We start from the raw sequence: 23,390 nt of genomic DNA, 5'->3' as shown, positions 1-23,390 counted from the left end.
GGTGGTTACTAAATGTTAGTGTATTTCTTTGTGGTAATTGTTTGTAATTTTAAGCATTAGTGTCTGAAAGTATGGATTTACAAAAAGTAGGAACAATTTCATTTCATTTTACTGCAGATTAATACCAGACCATCTCAGCTTACCAGCAAGTTTTCAAACTGTGCAAAAGTAATGGCAATTGGAGTTGTACGAGATCTAAGATCCATAAGTTCTGGATAGAGTTTAGATTCTCCTTGGGTGAGAAATAACACAGGATACTTGTTTTGCTTATGCCGAACCCTATTATAAAGACAAGTTTACCAATAGAGAATGTGTTAAAAAGCAGAGAAATTCAATCTTACTGTTTGAGGAGCATTACATCCTTCACTGCATGTTTTAATTCCTAGATGGTACTACTGTTTAATATGTAACTATGTAGACAAACTGTTAGGTCTGTTACTTTTACCACGAATCACAGATTAATATACACAGTTTAAGGGAAGCTAGACTTTAAGTTGAACTCAGATCCACATCCTCAAAATTTTTATACAAAATCCTTGCAGGCTGACAATTCTGGAATTTTCTTCTTAAATGCACATTAGAATAAAATGAACATTCATAATAAGCATTTACAAACATGTTTAATATACAATACCTGACCTTATTAATGTGTTTTTCAAGTCTGATACCTGAAAGGTGATGTGAAGTGTCAACAGATGGAAGCAAAGTTTTGGGATTAGTGTGTTAGGCACTCTTACACACTTGTTCCTTAGCCCTTTTATCAGTACCTTGATTTGGTTTTGTCCTGCCCATTTACCCTTCAGTGGTATTTCATCAGTGTAGTCTCTCATCAAATGAGATTTCCTTAAAGCCTTTCATTAACAGTGCTTAAATCACTTCTTGCTACAAAGTACTACAGCATATTTTTAGTTAATATGTATCCCAACTGTTTGTTCCCCAGTTCAACTCCTATGCTTTTTTCTGTGCTCCGATACCTTCAATATGACATTCCATAAAAGGAAAATAAACCTTAAAGAAACCAAACACAGGTAATTAAAAGCTGTTTCTTTTTCTGCCCTTTTTGAAAGGCAGATACAGTGAAAAAATTGTAACGAAACTAATTTTGTTTGTAAATTAGGCTGGCATACCCCTTAAATATGACTGAAAAAGACTTTGTGATATCAGAAGAAACCTTGACCTTTGTTGTTGTGTCAAGAAAGACTGAAGCGTTCAGGAAGGCACTTGACAGAAATATCTACTTTGACTTTCTCCTATTTTATTTCTCGCACAGCTCAGATGGCAAAGTGGTCTAATTTCTCGTTTCAATTCCCTTCTATTTTGGCACCCAAAGTTTAGGTCTAATCCAAATGTGTGTTACTATGTTGGGTCCACTTATGTCCAAAGTAAAATTTGCCCGGGGGGGAAGAAGGAAATAACTTCACATCTCTTAACTTACATTGTACAAATATCTGCATTAAAAGAAGAAAATACAATCCTCCTTCTTCCAGCATTCATCAAAACAGTTTTTAGGATAATATCTAGAAAGAGGTTCATATCAAAGTAAGTTGACAAGTTGCCATCCCACTGTCCATCCTGTGAAAAGAAAGAACAAGTTTCAGCCATTTAAATTAATGCTCACTAAAATTATTTTAACAAGGTCTGTCATTCAGCCGGAACAAAATAAGGATTCAGTTTGAAAGTCTGAATACAGAAGTCACTCCTTCAGTTTACTGAATGCTAGTTACAGCTCTACAGGACTGTCAGTTTGTGAGGTGCAGCTGAATACTAACAGCAGTAAGTTTCACTGAAAAATGCACCATTCAAGAGTTTCTGTGAAGCCTTTTCTAATTTTGGAAACACAAAGGAATTCCATGAAAGATCTCCAAAAACTATTACACATATTTGGAACTGCTTTTTCTAAATATAAAAATGCAATAATTGGATTTGTAGAAATAAATGAGATATCCTTTGTCTTTGAGAAGAGCAGATACCAGTCTTCCTGCAGCTGACCCATCATTGAGAGTACTGGCATATCTCCGTACATATGGACTTCCACCTACCACTCTACTTACTTTCTTTCTCCCATTCCAGGCTTCCAGTCCTAGCCTTGACAACTGTTTCCTTCTAGACTGAGCGCTAAGCAATCCAGCTGAGTCTGCAGTACTGCTAACCAGAAGGAAATAGTTGATTGTACTACTGGCACACAGTGGTAGCTGCTCAGGCACCAGGCCAGGAGAGTTTGAATTTCTTGTCACTTTCCCCATGTATAGCATGCCTGACCTGCTGTGATCCACTCACTTTAAAAAACATGTTCTACTAAAAGCAGTCTGAGCTAAATTATGAACTCAATCCTATAAATACTTCCTGTTGTTTTAAGAGTAACTTTGTTTATTTGCTAGAGCAGTGCTATTGTACTCCCAGTTTCAAAGACAGTGGGTTACAATAAAACAAGAGTCATGTAAACCCCCAAAATTATGCCTTCCTTTGTTTGTAGTTCATAAATTGCCATGTCAGATTACAAGCTTTAGCCATGAGAATGGCAAAGTATCAAAGTAAATCACATATACATTTACTTACCCTTTGTTGGCAGATCCATTTTATTTCTATGTTGAACCCAACATCTTCAGAAACAGACTCCAGGACCTGAAAAAAGATTTCTTTATGAAGAGACCCCAACAGCAAAGGGGGACAACTAAGCACTATGAGGCTAATTACTGGGAGAACACATCAGAATTTAACACCAATGGGGTCTAACAGTAGAACAAAAAACCCCGTAAGTTTTTAACACTTAACACAAGATATATATGCACCTTTTTCTTCTTCAGTTTAAAGTTAGGGAATACATAAAAAAATGGATAAAATCTTAAGGACAAAATTTGGACAAGGTACAAATGCAAGTCAATTCACCCTAACACGCGTGAGAAATGCCCTATTTGTACTGCTAAAGAAGAAAGGGTTTTTTACTTCTCTGGGAAGTTTTTTTTGAATGCAAAAAGTATCTCAAGTAACACAGTCCTGGCTATGAAATCCATGGGCTTGCCATTATGGTGGTGAGAACAAAAGTACGTGAGATTCTTGTAAAGAATTAATTGTAAGGTGACCCAAATCAAGAAGTGAAACTAACAGATAATAAAATTAAGGAAATGTTGGTATATGATTCTTTAACCCTAAAAAGATGACAGGTACAAAAGAGAGTAACATTCCTTTTCTTATAGGAAGAAAATTAAATTTGGGGAATCAAAACAGATAGAGGAATTAAGCCTCAATAGTTTAGTCTATTACACAAAGTTCTTTATTTTCTGTAGTTATGCAGTAATCTGATTAGACACAAAAAAATACAGTGGGGCATATAACCTGTAACCAGTGGATATTTCATACATACTCTTGACGTAAGCCTATAAATAACTGGATATTAATAATCTCCATAATCCCAATAAAAAGCAGTATTATATAAATCAAGCCTCTAAAAGGCATGTTAATGAGCAGTTCAGACATTAGGAAAAACGGGGCAGGGGGAGAAGTTCTAGAAAAAAAAATCAAAACAAAAAAAACCTCACTAAATGGTATCAGACTGGTTTTGGTCAGCTGTTTCTATGAAAAATAAGCCAGCAAAGCCCAGAGTTAGCAAATAGTCATGAATGGAACATGCTAGAAATTAACTTATAATTTCTGTGTCTGGCTCTACTGGGAGGCCAAGAGTATGTGATGAACTGCCAAAGCCTGGGTTTTTTTCCAAAATTAGCAAACAATTGTCAATGCTTTAAAATGCAATGCCCAGATGTTAACCAGCCATAAAACTGAGTGCATCCTGAGCTGTACAACTTGGATTCATGAATTAAAAAGCTTGAAAGATATACAAACTATTACTTTTAAGGGCTGAAAAACTCTAGTGGCCAACAATAAAGCCTATGTTCTTAGTTCCAGCGCTGATACTGGAGGCCTAAAACTGAAAACTAATATCCCTTGCTATGTGTGTAAAGCTGAAAAGTAAAAAAAAAAAAGCATGTTTTCACGTTCCACAATCATCACACTGTTGCTCTATATTCACTGCTTACTCTCTGCAGAGAGGGAAATGGCTGGGTCTCAAAAGCAGAGTTTTCTTCATCTTTAAAAGATGCTGAAAAGTAATACAAAACATTGAATCAAAACAAATAGCACTGTTAATCCCAGCAAGAAAAGACCGGCTCAAAATCATAAAGCCTTTAAGAGTAAAGAATGGAATCAGGTCTATGTTTTGATTACCTAAGCCTTCCCTCTAACACTGACATACTCCCAACAACAGTTTTGGCAATTCCTGTTTTGCCAGCAAGAAAGTTTTTTGACAAACCCCCCATTAAAAGCTTTGCCAGAATATTTATCAGAAGCAGCTTCTCCCATCCTTCACCATTTCAGTCACTGAATCACATCCAGTAGAAGCAGCCTTGCCTGTCAAGGCCTATTATTTATCTTATCTTTTCCCAGGCAGGTAGGATGTGTGAGATACTTTGCCTGATTTTGCTGTCTGTATAAAGGGGATGAATTAAGGCCAAAAATTTACAGCACCAAGAAGAGACACTACAGCAGTTACCAAAGTTCTTGCTAGTAATGCTGGAGAGATTCCAAAAAGGTACAGTTAGAGAAGCGTATGATAGAAACATTAGTAGCAATTTGATTAAGAATATTCACAAATATATATTTAGCTATGCATTCATCTTCTATCCTCCTGTCCCCTCTTCCCAAGGGAGTAACTCCCGTCCAGGTATTTACATCCCAGCAAAGAACTCTACAGCACACACAAAATTAAAGCATTTCTAAAATATTCAGGAAGAAGGCAAATGTGATTAGAACAAGTGGATACAACCACAGAATATATATCATTATATGGGAATAAATAAATCTGAAGATTCTTGCAAACTAGTACATACCATTGTGATCTTTTACTTTCAGGGCAGTCACATGAGCCAGCTAAAGAGCATAAGAATAATAAAATTAGCAAATAGTCCACCCATAGAGATCTTACTACATGTAAAATAATTAATTTAAACTTTAAAACAATTTATAAGGAAAAGGTTTACATTTTAGTAGTTCGTAAAAAAATAAAGGAAGTACCAGCACACATCACAATTTTCTTTCAAATTTTAAGCATGAAGATTAAAAGGAAAGCTCAAAAACCAAGCAAAAATGTTCTTACTGAAAATTCAGAAAACATGTTTAAGGGTAGAAACACACATAATATAATTTAACATTAAGATGTGAAGAAGTCTGAACATTAAACCCTCCTCCGTCAGATGTTAGACTCCATGTTTCCAATCAAGTGCAGACAAAGGGCCAACAGCGGTTTTATGATGTAGTCACATATTGACATAGAATCAGGCCAGGCACAGGGCCAACTCCCTCACTCCATTCAAATTCTCTCTCCACAGAAAGGAGGAAACCAAGTTATTTTAATTAAAAAGAAACATAGTTCTTGGATCAGCCAGGTGCTTCCTTGCCTGAGGACAGATATATCAGCTGGGTCTTCAGTGGCCCAGTCTCATCCCCTGAGCCCCCTTTTATGTAGGCAGGGCACTTCTGTCTGGAAGATACAGTGATACCCAATTAAATAAAAACAATCAATTAGTTCTAGCCAGTTTGTCCGATCCATACCATTGAATCATGGACCCTTCTACACCTCCACATGGAACTCCTCTTTGGAGTTCAACATAATCTGGATCTCCTTTCTTAACTGGGAAACATTTGAAAATTAGGTAGACTTTGTGACAGATATCTTTCTTCTTCAACAAAGACTCCAAAGCACTGGCTTTCAATGAACCCTACCACCACTTTCAGCTTTTTTCTTTTTTTCCCCCCAAAAAGTTATCACTATTAGCACGATAAGGATCTACACAAGTCGTCAGATCATCCTTCTAGAAGATAAGGAACAAAATTTATTCCAAGTTGTAATGATGATGCAAAAGTACTATTCTTGGAACAAGTGTTTAAAACTTGTGCTCTCCCAAACAATCTGTAGTTACTCCAAAAAAAAAACCTAAGCTTCATATACAATTTGAAATTCTACATAGAGCATATCATACTGGCCACAGAACAATACCTTCAATAACTGCAGCTGATCAAATGTGAGTTCTTTGACTGCAATCTCAAACAGTTCCAAAGGCTCTGTATCCAGTTTCTTTGAAGAGAAATAATATATAATTAAGCACCACTGAAAACTACAAAAAAGCCTACATGCTTTTAATATCGTAACATTAAAGGCAACTAATTTTCTCTCTTTTATTGATAAAGATACAAGCGATATCTTTTTATAATACGAGTAAGATGATCAGTTTTCAGGAGACAACATAGGCACTCAGAAGCATAGAACAGGGGTCAATTTGAAAAAAAAAAAAAACGAGGCTATAGTCTTCCACCAAGTCGGAAGCTTCAATGTTCTTTCTTTAGAAAAGGTGAGCACATTTATTCGTAAAAACTTTATCAGATAATGTATTCAGGAAAAAAATGATGCAAGTAAAGAAATGTATTGAAAAAAATACTCCAAGGCAGTTCAGTTTATTATTGTTTAGCCAATGTCTCAGAAACTAATAAAAAGACAAGTATCCTGGTAAAACTGACACACACACACCCCCTAACACCACCCTCCCCCCTGACCCCAGAAAAGATCTGGTGTCAAAAAAATTCTGTCAATCCATTTTTCACTTACCCTCTTCACTATAAAGAAATTTTTACTCAACAAGACAATACTGATTCAATAGACACTGAATATGCATTTCCTTTAAGTCAAAGTTCTGTTTCCAAAACTGTTTAACCAAACTTCTTATAAACTGCAATATTGCAGTGGATGTGAGAGTTTGATGACAGTCTTAGTGCCAAGAAGAAAGTGTGAACTTATCTTGCCATCTGCCCTCCCATGTTATCTTTGTTTTCACTGCCAAAACTAGAAAGAAAACTAGAACAGAACAGAGTCAGACCTTTTTGTACTGCTGCTGAATGCAAGTATTCTGGCCTCAGTGGAAAAGATGCAGCAGACCAGATGGAAAAGCACCTCAGTGGGGTTTTTTTGTGTCACCAGTCCTTATGCCTATGGTGCTCTCATTATTAAGGGTGTCATGTCACTTTACTCCATGAAAGCATTCAATTGTTATGCTTCATAAAGCTTGGGTATTTAAGAGGTATTGTGATAGTCTATTCAGAGCACCTTTTAAGAAATGCTTATCTGTATGTATGAGTAATAATACTGTTCACTGCTTCTCGTGTTATAGTACTCTTGATGCTTACAAAAACAGCAAAAAAGTGTTTTTGGTTAAAAAAGAAGGAACAACTGCAACCTCATGAAGTAAGCAAGGAAAGGAACAGGACGTGCTTTCAAGAGCTATTTTCCTGCTCCTACAACACCTGTCTTAACTCCTTTCCTGCTGTTCCACCAAGCAATACAAAAGCAGTTCTTCAGTCTCACTTACTGTCCCAAGTAGATATGAAGTATATTGTTTACCTCACAGTTAAAGGACAGAGCAAAATGCAGAAATGAAAAAAGAGGGTTGAAGGAAGAGTTAGAAAACCTGTTAGAAAAAGCCATTTGTGGATAATCAAACTCCCTAAAGGAGATCCTTGTTTCTTCCACTTTTCTGCTTTCCAGCTACTGGCCACTACTGGGATACCAAACAAAGTAGACTTTGGTTTGTCCTAAAGACCATTTATAAGTGTGTAACTGCTTAAGAGAAGTATACATTTAAGTATCAGGAGTGAGAAGTCACACTGAGAATTACACTAACTCTCCCTCAAAAAAGAAACCAGAAGTTCTTACTCTGACAGTCCAAAATAGTCCCAGAGGTGCTACTGAATATAGTCAAACAGCCTCCATTTTTTTTTCTTCCAAACCATAAATTTAAAAAAGCTAAAAATATAACTACAAAATAGGCTTGAAGAGTCTCAAACCAGGCATCTGAAATGCTGTTGCTACCATGTCATAAGAAAAATCTCAACTTCACTGCTTTACTTTATGCACACAGTAAGGCTGCATATTTATTCCCATTTCATCCGTTGATTCCCCAGATCTGTTTCTATGAGAGCTTGGCATTTTATTTTCTGGAATGGTCACATTTAAAGATAAAATACAGATATCATCATCTTTACCTTTTTCATGGCCATGCAACATGTGAGATCGTGGTATACAATAGGCACATGATCTTTAGAAAGATGTACATCAAATTCCACATATGCTGCTCCCTACAGTTTGAAAAACACACTCAATACAGAAAATTGAAACATACACAGAACAAAACAAAAACCCATTAACTATGCGCAAGGACTACAGAACTGCAGACAAGCTGCCAAGTATTAACAGGTTGTGGACATCAACCAGAAGTTGAATGCAACTGGCTGTTACCAATTTAATCATACACAACAATGGATTAGAAATGAAAAAAAAATCATATGGGAAAGTATTTTAATTACCATAACATAGTTCTGATATGTATAACTTGCTTGATCTTGTAAGCCTTCTAGTAACATTCAAGTATTGTAAACTTGATTTCAGAGAAAACCTAAGATGATGTTTTTAAACATAGATACCTTTGCAGTGCCCTTCCTCCCTCCTCCCCACCAAGAGATAATTGCTACAAATCGGCAAAGCTTTAGGAAGATAGTCCATATACTGAGGAGCTTCTGGAGTCACTAGTAAGACAGTAGTAGTGTCTTATAACATCTGCAAGAGCAGAAATAGCTACGTCCAATATTCTCCTATCCTTTTCAACTGTATGCTATTTTCTGTTACACTTAAAAAGGAAGAAATATCAAACAAGAGCTCTAAGTACAATCTTTTTGAAAATGGGAGGGCCAGAAAGAAAGAGATAGAGAAACACACAGAAATTTTATTTTTTTTTAAAAAAGAACTTATTTCCACTGTCTGTAAATCATTCATTTGAAAGGCCTCCAGGAATACCATTCAACAAATTATCATCCTGACTCACATACTCATTTTCAATCAGTACAGAAAGAAAATAGGACAGGCTTTTTTCAGCCCTTTTCACAGCAGAAATATTTAGAGTGGCAGCTTTCAGCCTTTTCATTCTGCAAATACTTGAAAGTACTTTTCTGGTGATGCTGCTGCTGACTTCATAGTAAATTTATGCCTCAGTACATACTTCTTGTGAGCTTTTTAAAAGCTGTCTATAAACCTGCAGCATCCACCCAGAAAATAAGAACTACTGTTCAAAAGGACCACTTAGTAGCCGCAGTTTTCTTCCATTCTGTGTATGTTCCAGACACTGTGTTCAAATTATTCTCTGACTCCCAAAGGAGAGAAAGCTTTCGGCTACAGCTGTTGGGGAGTACAGTACTCCAGAATCAGTAACCAATAAAAGCATAATACTCCAGATTCTGCTCCCATCCCTTTAACAACTTCAAAAGATGTTTGGTAAGAATCTACATGCTAATGAAGTACCTGAAAAGGCTTGGGAACCCTGCAAGTCAAGCAGCAGGTGATCTCACAGCAGCATCTTTACATAACTGTAACCACAGCCCTTCACTGTGAGAACTGGAGCTAGACAAGGAACCTCTGAATGTGCTTCTGACTCCAGCTACTCTGCTGCGTAGATTGTCTAGATCAATCTTATCACAGATCACTTTAGTGACCAAGATTTTTGAAAGGAATAAAAGTGACCACCTCTATCACAGAATTTAAGCACCTGAAGCTAGTATCTCCCAAACTGAGAGTCTCATCTTAGGATTCAAAGTCTTCATTGTGGCAAGCACTGAAACAAAGGATAGTTACTCCACCAGCACAGCTCCCAAGTCTGATTTTTGAGCACCAATTTTAGGTACTCAGCAGTTCCTGAGTGAGACCTTTGCCACCTAAGAGTATGCTGACAGACTCTAGCAGAGCCAAAACTTTATTCATTTGTTCAAAATTATTCCAACCCTATGCCTCTCAAGGGTTGAGATTAAAATTTTCCTAGTATTAGACCACCATCAAAACATATTAGAGGGATGTTAGGGGCTTTTTTGAGGAATTTGAGAGTAGGCGTCTAATCTGGCTATTACTTCCCCTCCTATCTCTCGGTGAATTTCCACGGTGATTTGATGTAATTTTGTATCAGTGCAATTACTGTTCATTGTATTGAATCATGGAAATTAAGCACACAAGCCAAGCAAATTTTAACTATATGGGTACTATGTGTGTGCAAATGTGCGTACATACGTGACTAGCAGCGTTCCTCAGAGAGGCAATAGTGTTCTCTTGAACTTTAGCAAGTCTGAAATAACAGCAAAGAAAAAGGTTTTGTTAGATGCAGCATGGCACAGAAATCCACTGAAATGACAGAAATACAAATCAAAAGTCTTTATCTTACAGAATATCCACATTTGATATTGAAGTGAGTTAAACAATTATGGGTTGTAGCCCTTTATTTTAAACTGTCCACTTCCTCAACTGATTTCAGTGAGACTAAACATAACCCCCTCCCCAGAATAAAATGCAAATTAACTTACTTAGCTGTTGTTGTAGAATTTCCTGCTCCCCTATGTCCAACATCTAGAGTTGTTCTTGGTTTCCAATATTTTGCATATGAAGCCTTCATATCACAAGTGTATCCCTGGATCGGCCTAATAATTATGTAGTCCACTACAAGAGAAATACCAAATGCTTCACATGTCAATAAATAATGGATGACTTCCAGTAAAGTTATCTACATCTGTTTGCATTAACTGTACCTCTAACTTTTCCAATTGTCTTCCTTGGATTTCTGCTCATAATAGCAAGTGTAAGAATTCCAGCACTCTTTCCGAGTTCTGCAATTGTGGATGACAGGAGGCAGGCAGAGCCTACATGACCTGGGAGCACATCGCCTTGTACTACTTTCTCACCTAAATCTTCCTAAAAACAAAACAAACAAACAACCAAAACACCTACTGTTATATGTAGGTGAGAATGCTAAACAAACTCTACTTCCTCATGGAAACCTTGCTCCTCAGGAAGATATATGTAGAGGCACTGATGTAACAGAAATTTCTGTGTGATACACAAAACATTAATTTCAGCTAAAATCGTTTGATGAGCTTTTCACATGAAAATTGCATGTGTGGAATAGTCTGTCTTCTAAAAAGCCCAAGTCATGTTTAGAACAAAGATGAACTTGAATATATATGCTTAAAATAATGTTATATTCATTTGCAGGGAAGGAAGAGGGCAACTAGCACACAGAACATGTATTTCCTGACCCATCATCAGGTTCGGGAACTATGTAGTCACCTTAAAATTATGTACACAAGTGATCTAAGGGTATTTTTAGACTGAAAAGAGAATGCTTAAAACTTTCTTCTGCATAAACAGTGTGAAGAGACAAAAGTTGTTTACTTTTTAAAAGGACTTTGAATATTAAAATCTTTCAGACAAAAAATAGATTGCAAAGTAACAGATGTAGTAGTGAGACTCAGGAAGCACCCAGTTTTAATTTGCACTAGTTCAGAGAAATCATTTTGTTTATTACTTTAAAAATCAAGATCAAATAGTTGTAATTTAACTAGTTCATATACACATTGTTCAGATTAAAAAAAGGATAAGCAAAACTGATCTCTGGTAAAGGAAAAAAAAAACAAGCCAACATAACTACATGCAGTACTGCACACTAAGATTTGAGTCTTGTATTGACTTCTAAATGAGCAGAAACTGCAAAGCTTTCTGTGGCATACTGAGAAGACTCAAAAAACCTTTCTGCAAAATGGGGCAGTAGCCAACAGTCTCATAGCTTGTTTACACAAGCCAAAGATCAAGAATATCAGGCAATAGCCCCATCCCAATAGTGAAATCTTCATGGTAATTGACTCCTTTTACTCCTGAAGGCACACTGGAGTTTTTTCTTAGCAGTAGAGAGACATACCTCAAAAAAATCAAAGATTAATTCCAAGTTATCAGGCTCCATGGTTTGTATAGTATATTCTATCCATCGGTCTGGCTGCAAAGCATAGCCACAGTCTGGCTGAGAGTGTCGACATTTATATTCGTTGTTACTTATTAAGGAGAACTCCACGGTGTTTGCCATTTTCTGAGGGACAGTAGGGGATGTTTTCTCTTGGCCCTCTTCCTCATCCTCATCTTCCTCTAGGCCTTCTAGAGTCAATTTTACTCTACTCACCCAAAAATACAAAACAATTTGTTAAGTCACAGAAGCGTCTTTGGAAATATTGAAGAATTAGAAAGAAGCTTAAGCAGAAGCTCATACAGCACAAGAATTCTTCCCAACACCACCATCTACAGGAGAGCAGTGTACACAGTGGGCCCTCACAAAAGTCAGTTTGCAACTGTTGTCTAAATCTTATTTTAGTCAGATTTAATGCTCACGTCACCTCCAAAACTAGAACCTGGATAAATGTAAAAACTATACTAACAGTCTGAGAAGCAGCACTCCATCAAACTAACAATCTGGGTTGCCAAACAGACAGCCTTTCTCCACAGATTATTACCCACAATGTCAAAAGGCTAATGAAAAGCACTGAAAATAGCAGTAATCATGAAGATCAATACCTGAACGCTGGTGGCTGCTGCTAAGTGCGTACACACAACTTTACATCTCTCTGAACACCGATAAGGCAGATAAATGTATTCTATTATACATAAACAAGATTGTCTGAAGTAATTAGTAAATCCTTTGAGAAATCCTAGATGATCACTTAAAATTAAACTGAATGCAATTTCTGAAAAATCCTGGACTGAGAAGAATAAGCCTTTCTAAGACTCAGAATTCATTATTAGACAGCACAAACCTTTCACACAGAATGAATTATGCCAGTGATGGAAGCATATATGAGTAAACCAATACCTTTCTGAACCATCTAAGCAGCAGATGGGATAAAGAGTTATAATTTAGTTAGATATGCCAATTCACTATTAAAACTGAAGTTGTATCTCAAAGGAACTACTACAATCATAGAAACCCTTTACACAAGGCCACATTCTTAATATACTTATAAAAAAGGATTCACAAAAATGCTCCACAAACTTTAAAAATGACACTGCTATAGCAAGTGACAGTCACAAAAGCTACCTACCATTTTAGGCAGAATGTGGAAAACAGAGTATCTAACGAACACATCCAGCTTATCAAGTCTGGATTTCAACCCTCTAATTTCAACAAGGATCAGGCTTCAGAAATTGCCATCTCTCTAGCTGCTATAGCACACATAGAAAAACTGCAAAGCTCTAGGGAACATTACATAAGTATTATTTCTCACTGAAAAATGTTTTATTAAATAATAAACTTTCCCCTCATCAGAAGAGGTAGAAGGGGGGGAGCCCAGGAAGGAATTAAAAAAAAAAAAAATAATCAAGCTTCAGACCATCAAAATAAGGCACACAGTACAGAATTAACTCCCAGGTTAAGTGAGTAATCTGTAAATCACTTTGATAGTGGAAGTTGCTCATATGTTACAAGCTTAAAATCTGTTTTCCAGCAATTAAATACAAAATTGGGTTTTTGTGTTTTTAAGTTTTCCATTAAAGGAAACAGGGAACCACAATTCTTTCCAAACAAGAAGATGGGTAGTACACAGGATTTGGACTGGGAGAAACACTGTTAGCCTGTCAAAGGATCTCAGGACTCCTGCTCCACTCTTTCCTACTAATAAGAGTAACACATGGCTAACATACTACCTAAAAATTGCTGTTGTGAAAAAGCACTTTTGCTGAGGATTGTTAGTAGTAACAACCATCATGCATAAAGAGATGTGTGAGGCTTTAGTTAAGGAGAAGAGGTTTCTATACGTTCCGACTCTTTTTTTCCCCACAAAAAAAAGGCTGTGAAAGGTGCAGAAAACCAGCCTACACCACAGAGTACAATGATATGTGCTGGGATAAAGTTTGGCAACCAGAGCTCAAAAAACAAACCCAAAACAAAACAAAAAAACCCCACCACACAAACCCCAAAACAAACCTAAATGCAGAAAGAAAAGGGCTAGGGGGACAGGGAGGAAAGAGGGAGCAAGCTACAGATCCCAGAAATTAAGAGAGGAAGGAGATCAAACACCCAGGGGAACAGCACAGTCCTCAAAATATCAGGACTAAAGATACCCACTTCTGTCAGTCAACGGTATAGTTATAATATTGCCTGTTTTTTGAGACACCTCTGCAGATAAAAACAAAAACCTGATCTAAATAGCAACAGAAGTGACTAGAGAATGTTATTATTTCCAGCATCGCATCCATGTAGACTGGAAACCTGCAATGCCAGTGAAGAATTAGACATATATTAAATGGAAAGGGCTGTTTACTTTGGTAAGAAGAAAAAGCACTAAGCAACAAAAGACCTGGAAGCCTTCTCCCTTTCCTTTCCCCCAGTTTCCACTGCTTCTTTTCTGCTCTTTTCAAGAAGTTAAGGAAAAAGAACAAAGAAGAAAACTCGCTGAAAGTAACAGCAGAGAACTACTTAAACAACACTGCAGTTCCAACCAAGAAGCAGGAAACACCAAGGCAAGTATGGTGTAAGTATTTGTGAAAGACACTTCTAACCTACTGCTTAACTTGTACTATCACATTTGCTTTATACATATTTAATAGCTTAATAACTATTAGAAAGGCAACTGCTGAAGAGTATTAAGTCAGAAGTAAAACTAGAATAGTGTTGTTTGACTGTCTTCCTTTGTTGAAGCAGGAGAAACTCTGTTTACACTACATTAATAATAAAATGAGGTAACTGAAACACATCATTGATTTAATGTTACCACCGTATTTTTACCAAGTGCTTAAATACTTGGAAATTGGCCTGATACTACACTCCTATTAGCAACCCAAATTTAAAGGCTACATTAATTAAGTAAAAAAGAATCACTAGTATTGACAGTTAACATGAGAAAATTGCAAACTGAGATGAGCAGGCTCTTACCTAAACCTTGATGTTTTAAATTTCTTCTTAGATATCACTACAGGTGGTTTCTCAGAATAATGCAGACGTAATCTTATTTCTGTCTGACATGTCAGCCACCCAGCATCCACAGTTTCAATACCATCTATCAAAAATTAAACAAAAAGTAGAAGACACTTTAATAACTAACTTTAAAAAAATCTAGACAGTTTAATATACAAAATATAAATACAGTTCCTCTGACACCATCTTCCAGACTATCCTCCTTATTGCCAGCCTTATTCAATAGTATTTCAAGAGCAATTTTTGAGTACATCCTTTCACCTGTCTTTTCTGAACTACCCAGAATAGACAACAGATACTGCAGTTGCGTGCTGGCTTTTAAGGAGATTAAATAGCAACAATGATCCTCACTAGCTTCATGTGTAAACTGCCTGCAGGAGCACACTGAGTATTCCAGTGTTAATTTTATTTATTGTGTAAGGGCTAAGTTAAGTCTCCAAAGGCAGACATTAAGATTCCCTTGTCCTGGGACCTCTCAATACATGGAATAACACTGACAGAAACTGGAGATTGAAAAGCAACATAAGACTCCCTATTTCTGTTGAGGTACAGGTGTCAAATTAGCTTATCATAATCAGTACCAGTAAAGCAGCGTAAGACTGCAGGACAGCGTATAGCAACAGATGATGGGGAATCAAAGCACAGAGGAGAGTCCTCAACCACACCATCATGACAAGTAAAGCCTGCAAGCAGGATGGCCAGAAAGCCCAAGCTGCCAGACCAGGTGCTGAAGCAGACCCTGCAGTTTTGAAGAGTTCCTAAGAAAAATGCATCGTTCAATGAGGTTATGAAGAAAAATGGAATATCTTTAAGGCAAGATGTATGAGAAATGACAGAGAGTTACCTTAGGCACCACAGGATTGTGTGTAAAATGAGAGACAGGTAGGTTAGAACTGCCAAAAGCGAGACATATGCACACACAAGAACATGAGGTTCAAGCTTAGAGAGGTTTTGGCAGTCACACACCTAACTGAACAGGCAGACTGTGTATAATTAGCATAAGCGATAATATTTTTCTAGGCACGAAAAGGTTTTTCTAAGGCTAGGTTTTAAGAGAAAGCTAACACTCCAGAGCATGTATTTTTTGAAATACAGGATAATGATCTAAAGCTTGCAAATTTAAACCTTTAACACCAGCACACTGACAATATTTCAACTCTTCCTGGCAGTTTTATCAACATTAGAAGGGATTACAGTCTGAGTGTGAATCCACAAACACTGGATACAAAAATAACCATGTAAGCAGAGAAAATAATGGCTTACAGGCAATTCCTGTAAAAACTAACTTAGTATTTTGAGTATTTTTCAACTACAACACTTAAATCTTGTTAAAATTTAACACGTGGTAGAGAGTAAAGGTAAATATATCTCACTTACTACGGATTCCAAAATATCCATCGTCAATAGTAATTTCATTTTCTAGAATTAAAAGGAGGGGAAAAGAATGAAACCAATTACTATTCACATTACAAAGAATCATTGCCAAGTTAAATTAATTCTACTTTTCCACTTGTCCTCTAAAAAGTATATCTAATAAAAAAGTAGGAAAACTGAAACAAAGAATAAGCATGTTTATTGCAACCTCCTATAAAGCTTTTTCTCAATTTATGCATTTTCTTAGTTTCTGCAAGAAAAAACAATCAACACACAAAATGCCATGTTCTACCTGAAGTGATCTGAACTGAGAAAAGCAAGAAGGTTGCACAATTTCCTGGTTTGCTGCAGTATTTCGCTGATAATATCTTCACACTACCAGCATCTAAGATGCTTTTCTTGTTAGTGTCAAAGACACTAAAGTTTCTTGCAAATGTACAAGAGAACTGTCCTCCTGCACATTTATAGTTAAAGCTTCTTAATCAAGTGAGTCACAATTAAAATGCTTATGCTGCCCATGTGACAGAAACCAACCTGGGATGAAGTATCCAAAACACTCACTTCACACTTACTTTTATCCTTACCCTCTCCAAGGTTTTAATAACTGAAATCTTAAGGCACTAAGTAAATTCACCAGCATTAACAGAATTGCAATAGTCTAAAAATATATGTTTCTCTAAACATAAATCTTAACAAAATTTTGTCTCTACAGCCGTTAATCCCATTTTTTCCTAAGAAGAATCATGGGCCTGCACTCAAATTTTTAATAACCACAGGCAACAATTTAGGATCATAATGACCAAGTGCTAACATCCTGGTTTTGCTGCATTTTCTTAAAGACTGCTTATGAAGCATTGAGCATTACTTGGGGCTGGGAGGAATCCTAACTGTTTGGAACAAAGTTATCCAAATTTAGAGAGAGAAAGTCTAGAACCTAATAGAGGGTAGGGGTGCTTCTCTAACCAGTTACTCCCAAATACAGAAACATAATCTTGTTACAGGAATAGAAACACTTAACTAATTCAATTGAAATTAAAAAAAAAGGGGGGGGGGGGCAGGGGAGGGGAAGGACATGGTCATGAACAGTTTCTTTAATACCAGCTTCTTTCTAAAAGATACTTTTCAATGCATCAGAAGGTATTTAATATATGTAAACTCCTAAGTGTGGAGGAAATAACATTTTTCACATCCTAGCAAAGACAGCGCATAAAACATGCCATCCCATAGCAGCATAAGAGACCTATTACAAGCTAAATTCAAAGGTTATTTCAGTCACTCTTAAAAAACAAACTTTTCCCCTGTTCAGAAAAGTATTAGGAACTTGTATGCAAGTTTGCATGCCACCTTTTCTGCCAGCAAAATAAATTTCTGCTGAATTGCTAGGCAAATAAGCCCATTCATGTTTCTATTTACATTAACCCATTTACTTAAAAGAAGCCTAATCAAGAATTTTTGCTTTAAAATTTTACTAATGAGATAGTAATTAAATAAAGACAGCAGTGAGTTCACACCCTCCCCCATCCCACATTTTCTCTGAAAAAAGTTATATGGATCCTTAGTCTCAAAGAATTAAACTTACTGAAAATTATAACCATTCCAAATTAATAAAAAAAAAAAAAAAAAACCCACATAATCTTAGGGATGGTAGCAAAGAATTTCACATCCACTCCATTTTTAAGCCACTTATTTGTATATGTATTTTGAGAGTAAGGCCCATGTTGTGCAAAGAAAAAGTTTATACCTTCAACACATTAATAAATTTAAGTATTTTAACACTATAGTTATCAATCCCTCTAAACCAATGTGCAGCATATTAGCAATCTTATGCATATGCCTCAAACAGATGCAGTTGATGCCCATACCTAAAGGGGTAATTGATCGTGGTTGTAGATGAGTCTCCCACGTGTGAACTATGACTTCGCAGGGACCATCGATAGTCTGTAATTTAAAAGTTAAATGTCTGCAATAATTTCTTTTGTTATATCTGATTTTCTACCCATGAAGCTGTTTGGGATGGTTGCAAACTAAACTCACAGATTTAAGAAAGAAGGAGAAGAAAGAAAGAGGGGGACAGAGAGAAAGAATGAAAGAGAAAGAAAGAAAACAGATCAAGCTTGTTTCTTACCCCTGCAACTGCTGATGACACTATCAGATGTGTCGGATATACATACAACAAAACTTGTGATGTCTGACAGGGTGGGGAATTTACATGGAATAATAAAATCTTTACTGCTTGCAGCTACTCCACTGGACTACTTTAGTTTCCTTCTGATACAAAAAAAATTCTCTCTGAACTCATGAAGTGTGCTTGCTTTTTTCTTCGGATACTACAGCAACAATTTATGAAAAGACATCCCACACCTATAATTCCAACCAGGACTCAGCATCTACTCATGCAGTTAACAGTTGCAGGGGTGGGTTCTCCCTCAAAATCTGCTTGACTAATTCAAAGGCTATAAAATAAAGTTATTTTAGTTGTGGTACAGAAAAGCAAGTTATTTACCATCTAATTAAAACATATATATTTGGAATTTTTCTGCCTCAGAAGGAAAAAGACACCGATACAATCCAGTCGGCCAGCAGCAAGGCCCCTACAGTCTATTCAATTTGGAGCAGGGTAAATTAGATTCTTTGACCAAATAAGAAGTTACTGTCCCTCAAAAGACTACTTTTGCTGACAAACATAGCTAAGAGTCAGACAGATAATCAGAACAGTAACTCTTCTTTCAGAACAATTTGAGATAGCTAGGTTAACGCTTTTAGGTAACCACTGGCTAACAACAGAAAGAACATACCCAATTTCCAGCTCAGTCACCCTAAGAAGTTCCCCTTAACATTGCGCAGTTGTTCATATCAGTTGTAAGAACCACAAATAGCAGCATTTTTTCATTCTGGTGTTTTGGGCCTAAGTAACTCTTACTTCCAAAAAAACTTGCTTTGCCAGAAGCTTCAATGCCAACTTGTCCCAGTACTTCAGGTATTGTTTAAATAGATCTCTGATCAAACAGGGACATCCACACAAGCTTCAAACTCAGCAGTATAATTACACAGTACCATAATGCTTTGTTATCTTACGGTTCACTGAATAACTTCCTTAGCATCAGATGGGATTTCTTGACATCTATCAAACACGTTTTATCTAGTGTGCTTTTGGATGAATTAACAGCAAGTGCCAAATATTTAAAAAGCACTCAGTAAGACAGGTTTGCTCTGTGAGTCTTAATTAAAAGCGATTTTTCTAATGAATTCAGAGGCATCTGTACATAAGGGTCATTTCAGAATAAAATACATATGCTTGAAGTTCTGCTTTAAAGATAGAATGCATGTAAATACAAATAAGATGATACTATTCTGTTTATTCCTGTTATAGTGCAGTTTTAATTCCCATCGCCTCATTGCTGCCACAATGATCACTCTTACAGACTTCCAGAAAAGTAAATGATGAGAAGTTTCTTCACCCTTCTTTCACAGCAGATCCACACTTGCATGTCACAATCTCAGCTTCCAAAGCTAAAACCTTGTGTTTGCCAGAAGGGAGGCTACCATTTCCTGATATCATGCAGGCCTGGAAACCCTCCAAAAGCAACTTCCATGAACACATACAGAACTTGTAGCTTGCGAACCTGGGGAATGCAAGTCTGTCCTAACATGGATTAAGCTGTTTTCTTCAAGAGGTAAGCAAAGTTTTTTCCCTGTAGAAACCCCCAACATACTGTATTAAAATAGCAATACCAGTCTGTTTCTTACACTACTGTAATTGTACATTTTAGTTTTAGGTTCTAAGATTATGAATGAGAATGAGTAACATTATCCCAACAAAAAGCACAACATGCTGGATACATTCAGCAAAATTTCATCCCCTGAAAGGAATACAGTGAGCTGGTTATGCTTTTAATCCCAGGAACCCTCAACACTTTCCATAGTAATAAGAGCCAAGCAAAGCTACCTGGAAAAAAATGGCAATGGATTAGAGAACAGGCAGAGACATGACCGAAAGCCCTCTCACAGTCCCTGCTCAGGCTGTCTTTGCGTTCATAGGCATTTAAATAATGTTTTAAATACATGTAACAGAAGCCATTGTTACAATGAGGTTAAAATACTGATGTAATTTCAGTGGCGTATACTGACCACATTTGAACAACAGCCTAGTTCAGATCAGCCTGTAGCAGACGTATATGATGTGTCATCAATATTCAGAGTATGCTAACGTTACCTAAGAATTTAGCTTCTGCTAAGACAGTCTTAAAAAAGCACCTATCCAAATGTCACATCAAGCATCCCAGTGGGCAGTACACTAAGACTATAGTAAGTGGCACTGTTATGGCATGGATCCCTCTCTACTAACTGAATATTTTTTTTAGAAGCAAATACATCAAAGTTATGTTGCTTGATTCATATTCAGCTGAACATCTGATACAATTTTAAAGCTCTTAAAGGTCATTCAAGAATTTTCTAAAAAAATCAAGTCCTCTTACATTTTCAGAAGCTGGGGCATCCCCTGGTAATCATTAGACACTTTTGAAATGCAGGGTAAAATGCCTATTAAGCATAATGTTCCAGAGGTTCAAAGCAGTCTGACACACACTCTGCATAAGGTGCCCACTACAATTAAAATGAAAAGACTTCTGTGGATGTTTAAATGATTATTTAGGAGGCCAGTTCCAAAATCCTTCATCCAAGGCAACATATCAGAGTAGGCATTAGGAAAAAAATTCATCTTAAAAACACCACCCATAACTACATTTATCCACCTGCACTTCTTAAAACTATTTTCAAGAATATTAATGTACTTCAAGAACATGAAACAAATAAACTAGGCTTAACTGCTGTCAGAAATCCAGCAACAAAAATCTCCCTGGATTTCTGTACCATGTAAGAGACAATAATTAAGCACAAAAGCAAACAATCCATCAAAGCCATTACGCCATCTTAACTAACTTTGCAAGCCAACAGCACATCTAAGTCACCTGCCAGGAAGTCCTGGGCTAAACAGAGATTTTATAGCTCTAGTGTTCCCAAGTAAGACTTTAACACACAATCTGCTATCTCAGCACAGTCACAGCAGAAGTGCTCCTTTGTTATTATCATGTTAACCATGGGTTATTAGTCTAGCAAAAGCTTTTCTAAGGCATTCCAATATTAAAGAAATTACTGAGTCTAGACCTAAGTTTCATCTTTAATACTATATTCCAGGCACTAATTGGATCTGATTTATTTACATTTTAGAAAGATAAATTTAAATCTCATTTGAAATCTCTATAATTAAGTAATAGTCTCACAAGTGTGAAAAATGTTCACCAATTCAGTTTTAAAAGTCTGGTTACATGCATGGATAGCTTAGTTATTTCACACTTCCCTTGAAAGAAATAACCCTAAACTTCCATGCTTATTTACCGTTGGAAAAACAAATGTAGAACATCGCATAACAGAATAAGGTATGTATTTTCCTTACGAAGACTTTCAAATATGCATCACGCAAACAATACATATCAAAGCATTCTCCTAAAACATATTATACAGACAAGACAAATTCCAGACAAGGGGGTTTTGGTTCTCCCCCTCCCACTGAACAAACAGAAGATACATGCAGAATAACACATGGGAAGATCCTCACAGTAAGTTAATTGGTACTGGTCTATGTTTAAGAAAAGAACAAACCTTGAGCAAGATAGTTTAAATTACTGTCTTATTTCATTATGTGTGTTTACTTTTCTTTTAAAAATGCTTAAGACAACTTATGTCATCATTAAAGTGTTTACAACATAGTAAAAGCTCTGGATATGCAGGAGCCAAGACTTGCACCAACTTTATAGTAAAAAGTTCATTGTATATACATTCATTTCTTTGCATTCGTACAAATATTCTATACATTTTAATATATTATGTATTTTTTAAAAAGCTCTATTTACATAATCACAATCTGGTAACACCAAAATGCGTTGGTGCAAGCAAACCAACTTCTCATGACATCGTACTATCCTTCAAGCAACATAATTTAACCGAGATCAAATGATGACTTTTTTGTTTTAAAGGGAGATTAAAAAATACTTATTTGGTTTTTTCCCAAAATGTGAGTTATTATATGTATTGCCACATCTAGTCTGTAGGAATATTTTAGATAGTATGAGAACTATCATTTCTCTGTACAAACATATATCACCCCCAGCTTTGCTACCACGTCTATCTCGAGCATCTTCAAAGATGCAGTTGATACAGAAAGGAAGGGAACAGTAACTTCAGCTGGAATTGTCTTCAGCAGGATTTACTCAATTATGTGGTGCCAAATTAAATATATGCTGAAGTCTGAATATATGAAACCTAAACATTTATTTAAGTATTACGTATTCATATATATTAAGTATTCAAAGTATTTAAGTTATCCTACTGAAGGCCATCACACACAATTGTACTGATATAAACACTAACAGTGTCTGAAGGATCATATATTGCAAGCCTATCAAATTTAGAAGATTTATCACATGCAATGACTGATGAAAAAAATCACTGAAAATAATTAGAATAATCAGAATAATTTAACTTAGAAGTATCTTCTCCTTATGAGAGTTGTTAATGCTGAAGTTCTCCACACACTGGCTCATTTGCACTATACCGTGCATTATATTCCTGTTAGAATGAAGGGATCCTGCTTTTTCATTGCTCTTCAAAAAATTTACAGAAAGGGGAAAAAAACATTGTAGCTGGAATTCTTTTCTTCAAAAGACTGTATGTTATGAGAAATAAAGTCCTGTGCAGTTAACACGTACAGGCTAAGTGGATAACCATGTACCCTGGCGATTTACACACTTTGTTTTGTCGGGTGGTTTTCTTTTTTCCTCTTTTTTTATATACAGTAGCTCTTTATGCTGGTATTCCATAAAATTTATACTTACCTTGGCAGACTCTGCATCACACGGTACATAAAGCGTGCACGATACAGAGCACCTACTTAAAGAAACACACTCACCAATACATATTGTAAACTTTTTCAAATAATAAAATTGATATTGTGTTGTCTATGAGCACATTTTCTGCCAATCTGTTCTCACTAAGTGTGGTTTTTCTAGTGTACTATTGCTTGCATTTTAAACTTACAGGCATTTGCAAAAAAAAAAAAAATTAGTCCCATCAGAGCTGATGGGCTGCAAGAAC

General features: G+C 36.3%; 1 protein-coding gene across 6 annotated transcripts in view; it reads right to left on the bottom strand.

The window, feature by feature from the left end:
* The window catches only part of GPCPD1 (glycerophosphocholine phosphodiesterase 1), a 47,650-nt gene that overhangs the window by 8,395 nt on the left and 15,865 nt on the right, over positions 1-23,390 (bottom strand). For all 6 annotated transcript variants that reach the window (XM_064446720.1, XM_064446724.1, XM_064446721.1 and 3 more), the window contains 14 exons: positions 18,104-18,179; positions 16,245-16,286; positions 14,826-14,949; positions 11,829-12,075; positions 10,663-10,825; positions 10,441-10,573; positions 10,151-10,205; positions 8,086-8,178; positions 6,050-6,127; positions 4,884-4,923; positions 4,035-4,096; positions 2,557-2,622; positions 1,436-1,572; positions 144-279 (listed from right to left, as the gene is read on the bottom strand). In XM_064446720.1, coding sequence (XP_064302790.1) covers positions 144-279; positions 1,436-1,572; positions 2,557-2,622; positions 4,035-4,096; positions 4,884-4,923; positions 6,050-6,127; positions 8,086-8,178; positions 10,151-10,205; positions 10,441-10,573; positions 10,663-10,825; positions 11,829-12,075; positions 14,826-14,949; positions 16,245-16,286; positions 18,104-18,179 — 1,452 coding nt within the window. The remainder of the gene's footprint in view (positions 1-143; positions 280-1,435; positions 1,573-2,556; positions 2,623-4,034; positions 4,097-4,883; positions 4,924-6,049; positions 6,128-8,085; positions 8,179-10,150; positions 10,206-10,440; positions 10,574-10,662; positions 10,826-11,828; positions 12,076-14,825; positions 14,950-16,244; positions 16,287-18,103; positions 18,180-23,390) is intronic.

Source organism: Phalacrocorax carbo, chromosome 3 (assembly GCF_963921805.1).
Source record: "Phalacrocorax carbo chromosome 3, bPhaCar2.1, whole genome shotgun sequence".
Taxonomy (NCBI): domain Eukaryota; kingdom Metazoa; phylum Chordata; class Aves; order Suliformes; family Phalacrocoracidae; genus Phalacrocorax; species Phalacrocorax carbo.
This window is presented reverse-complemented; position numbering and strand designations above follow the sequence as displayed.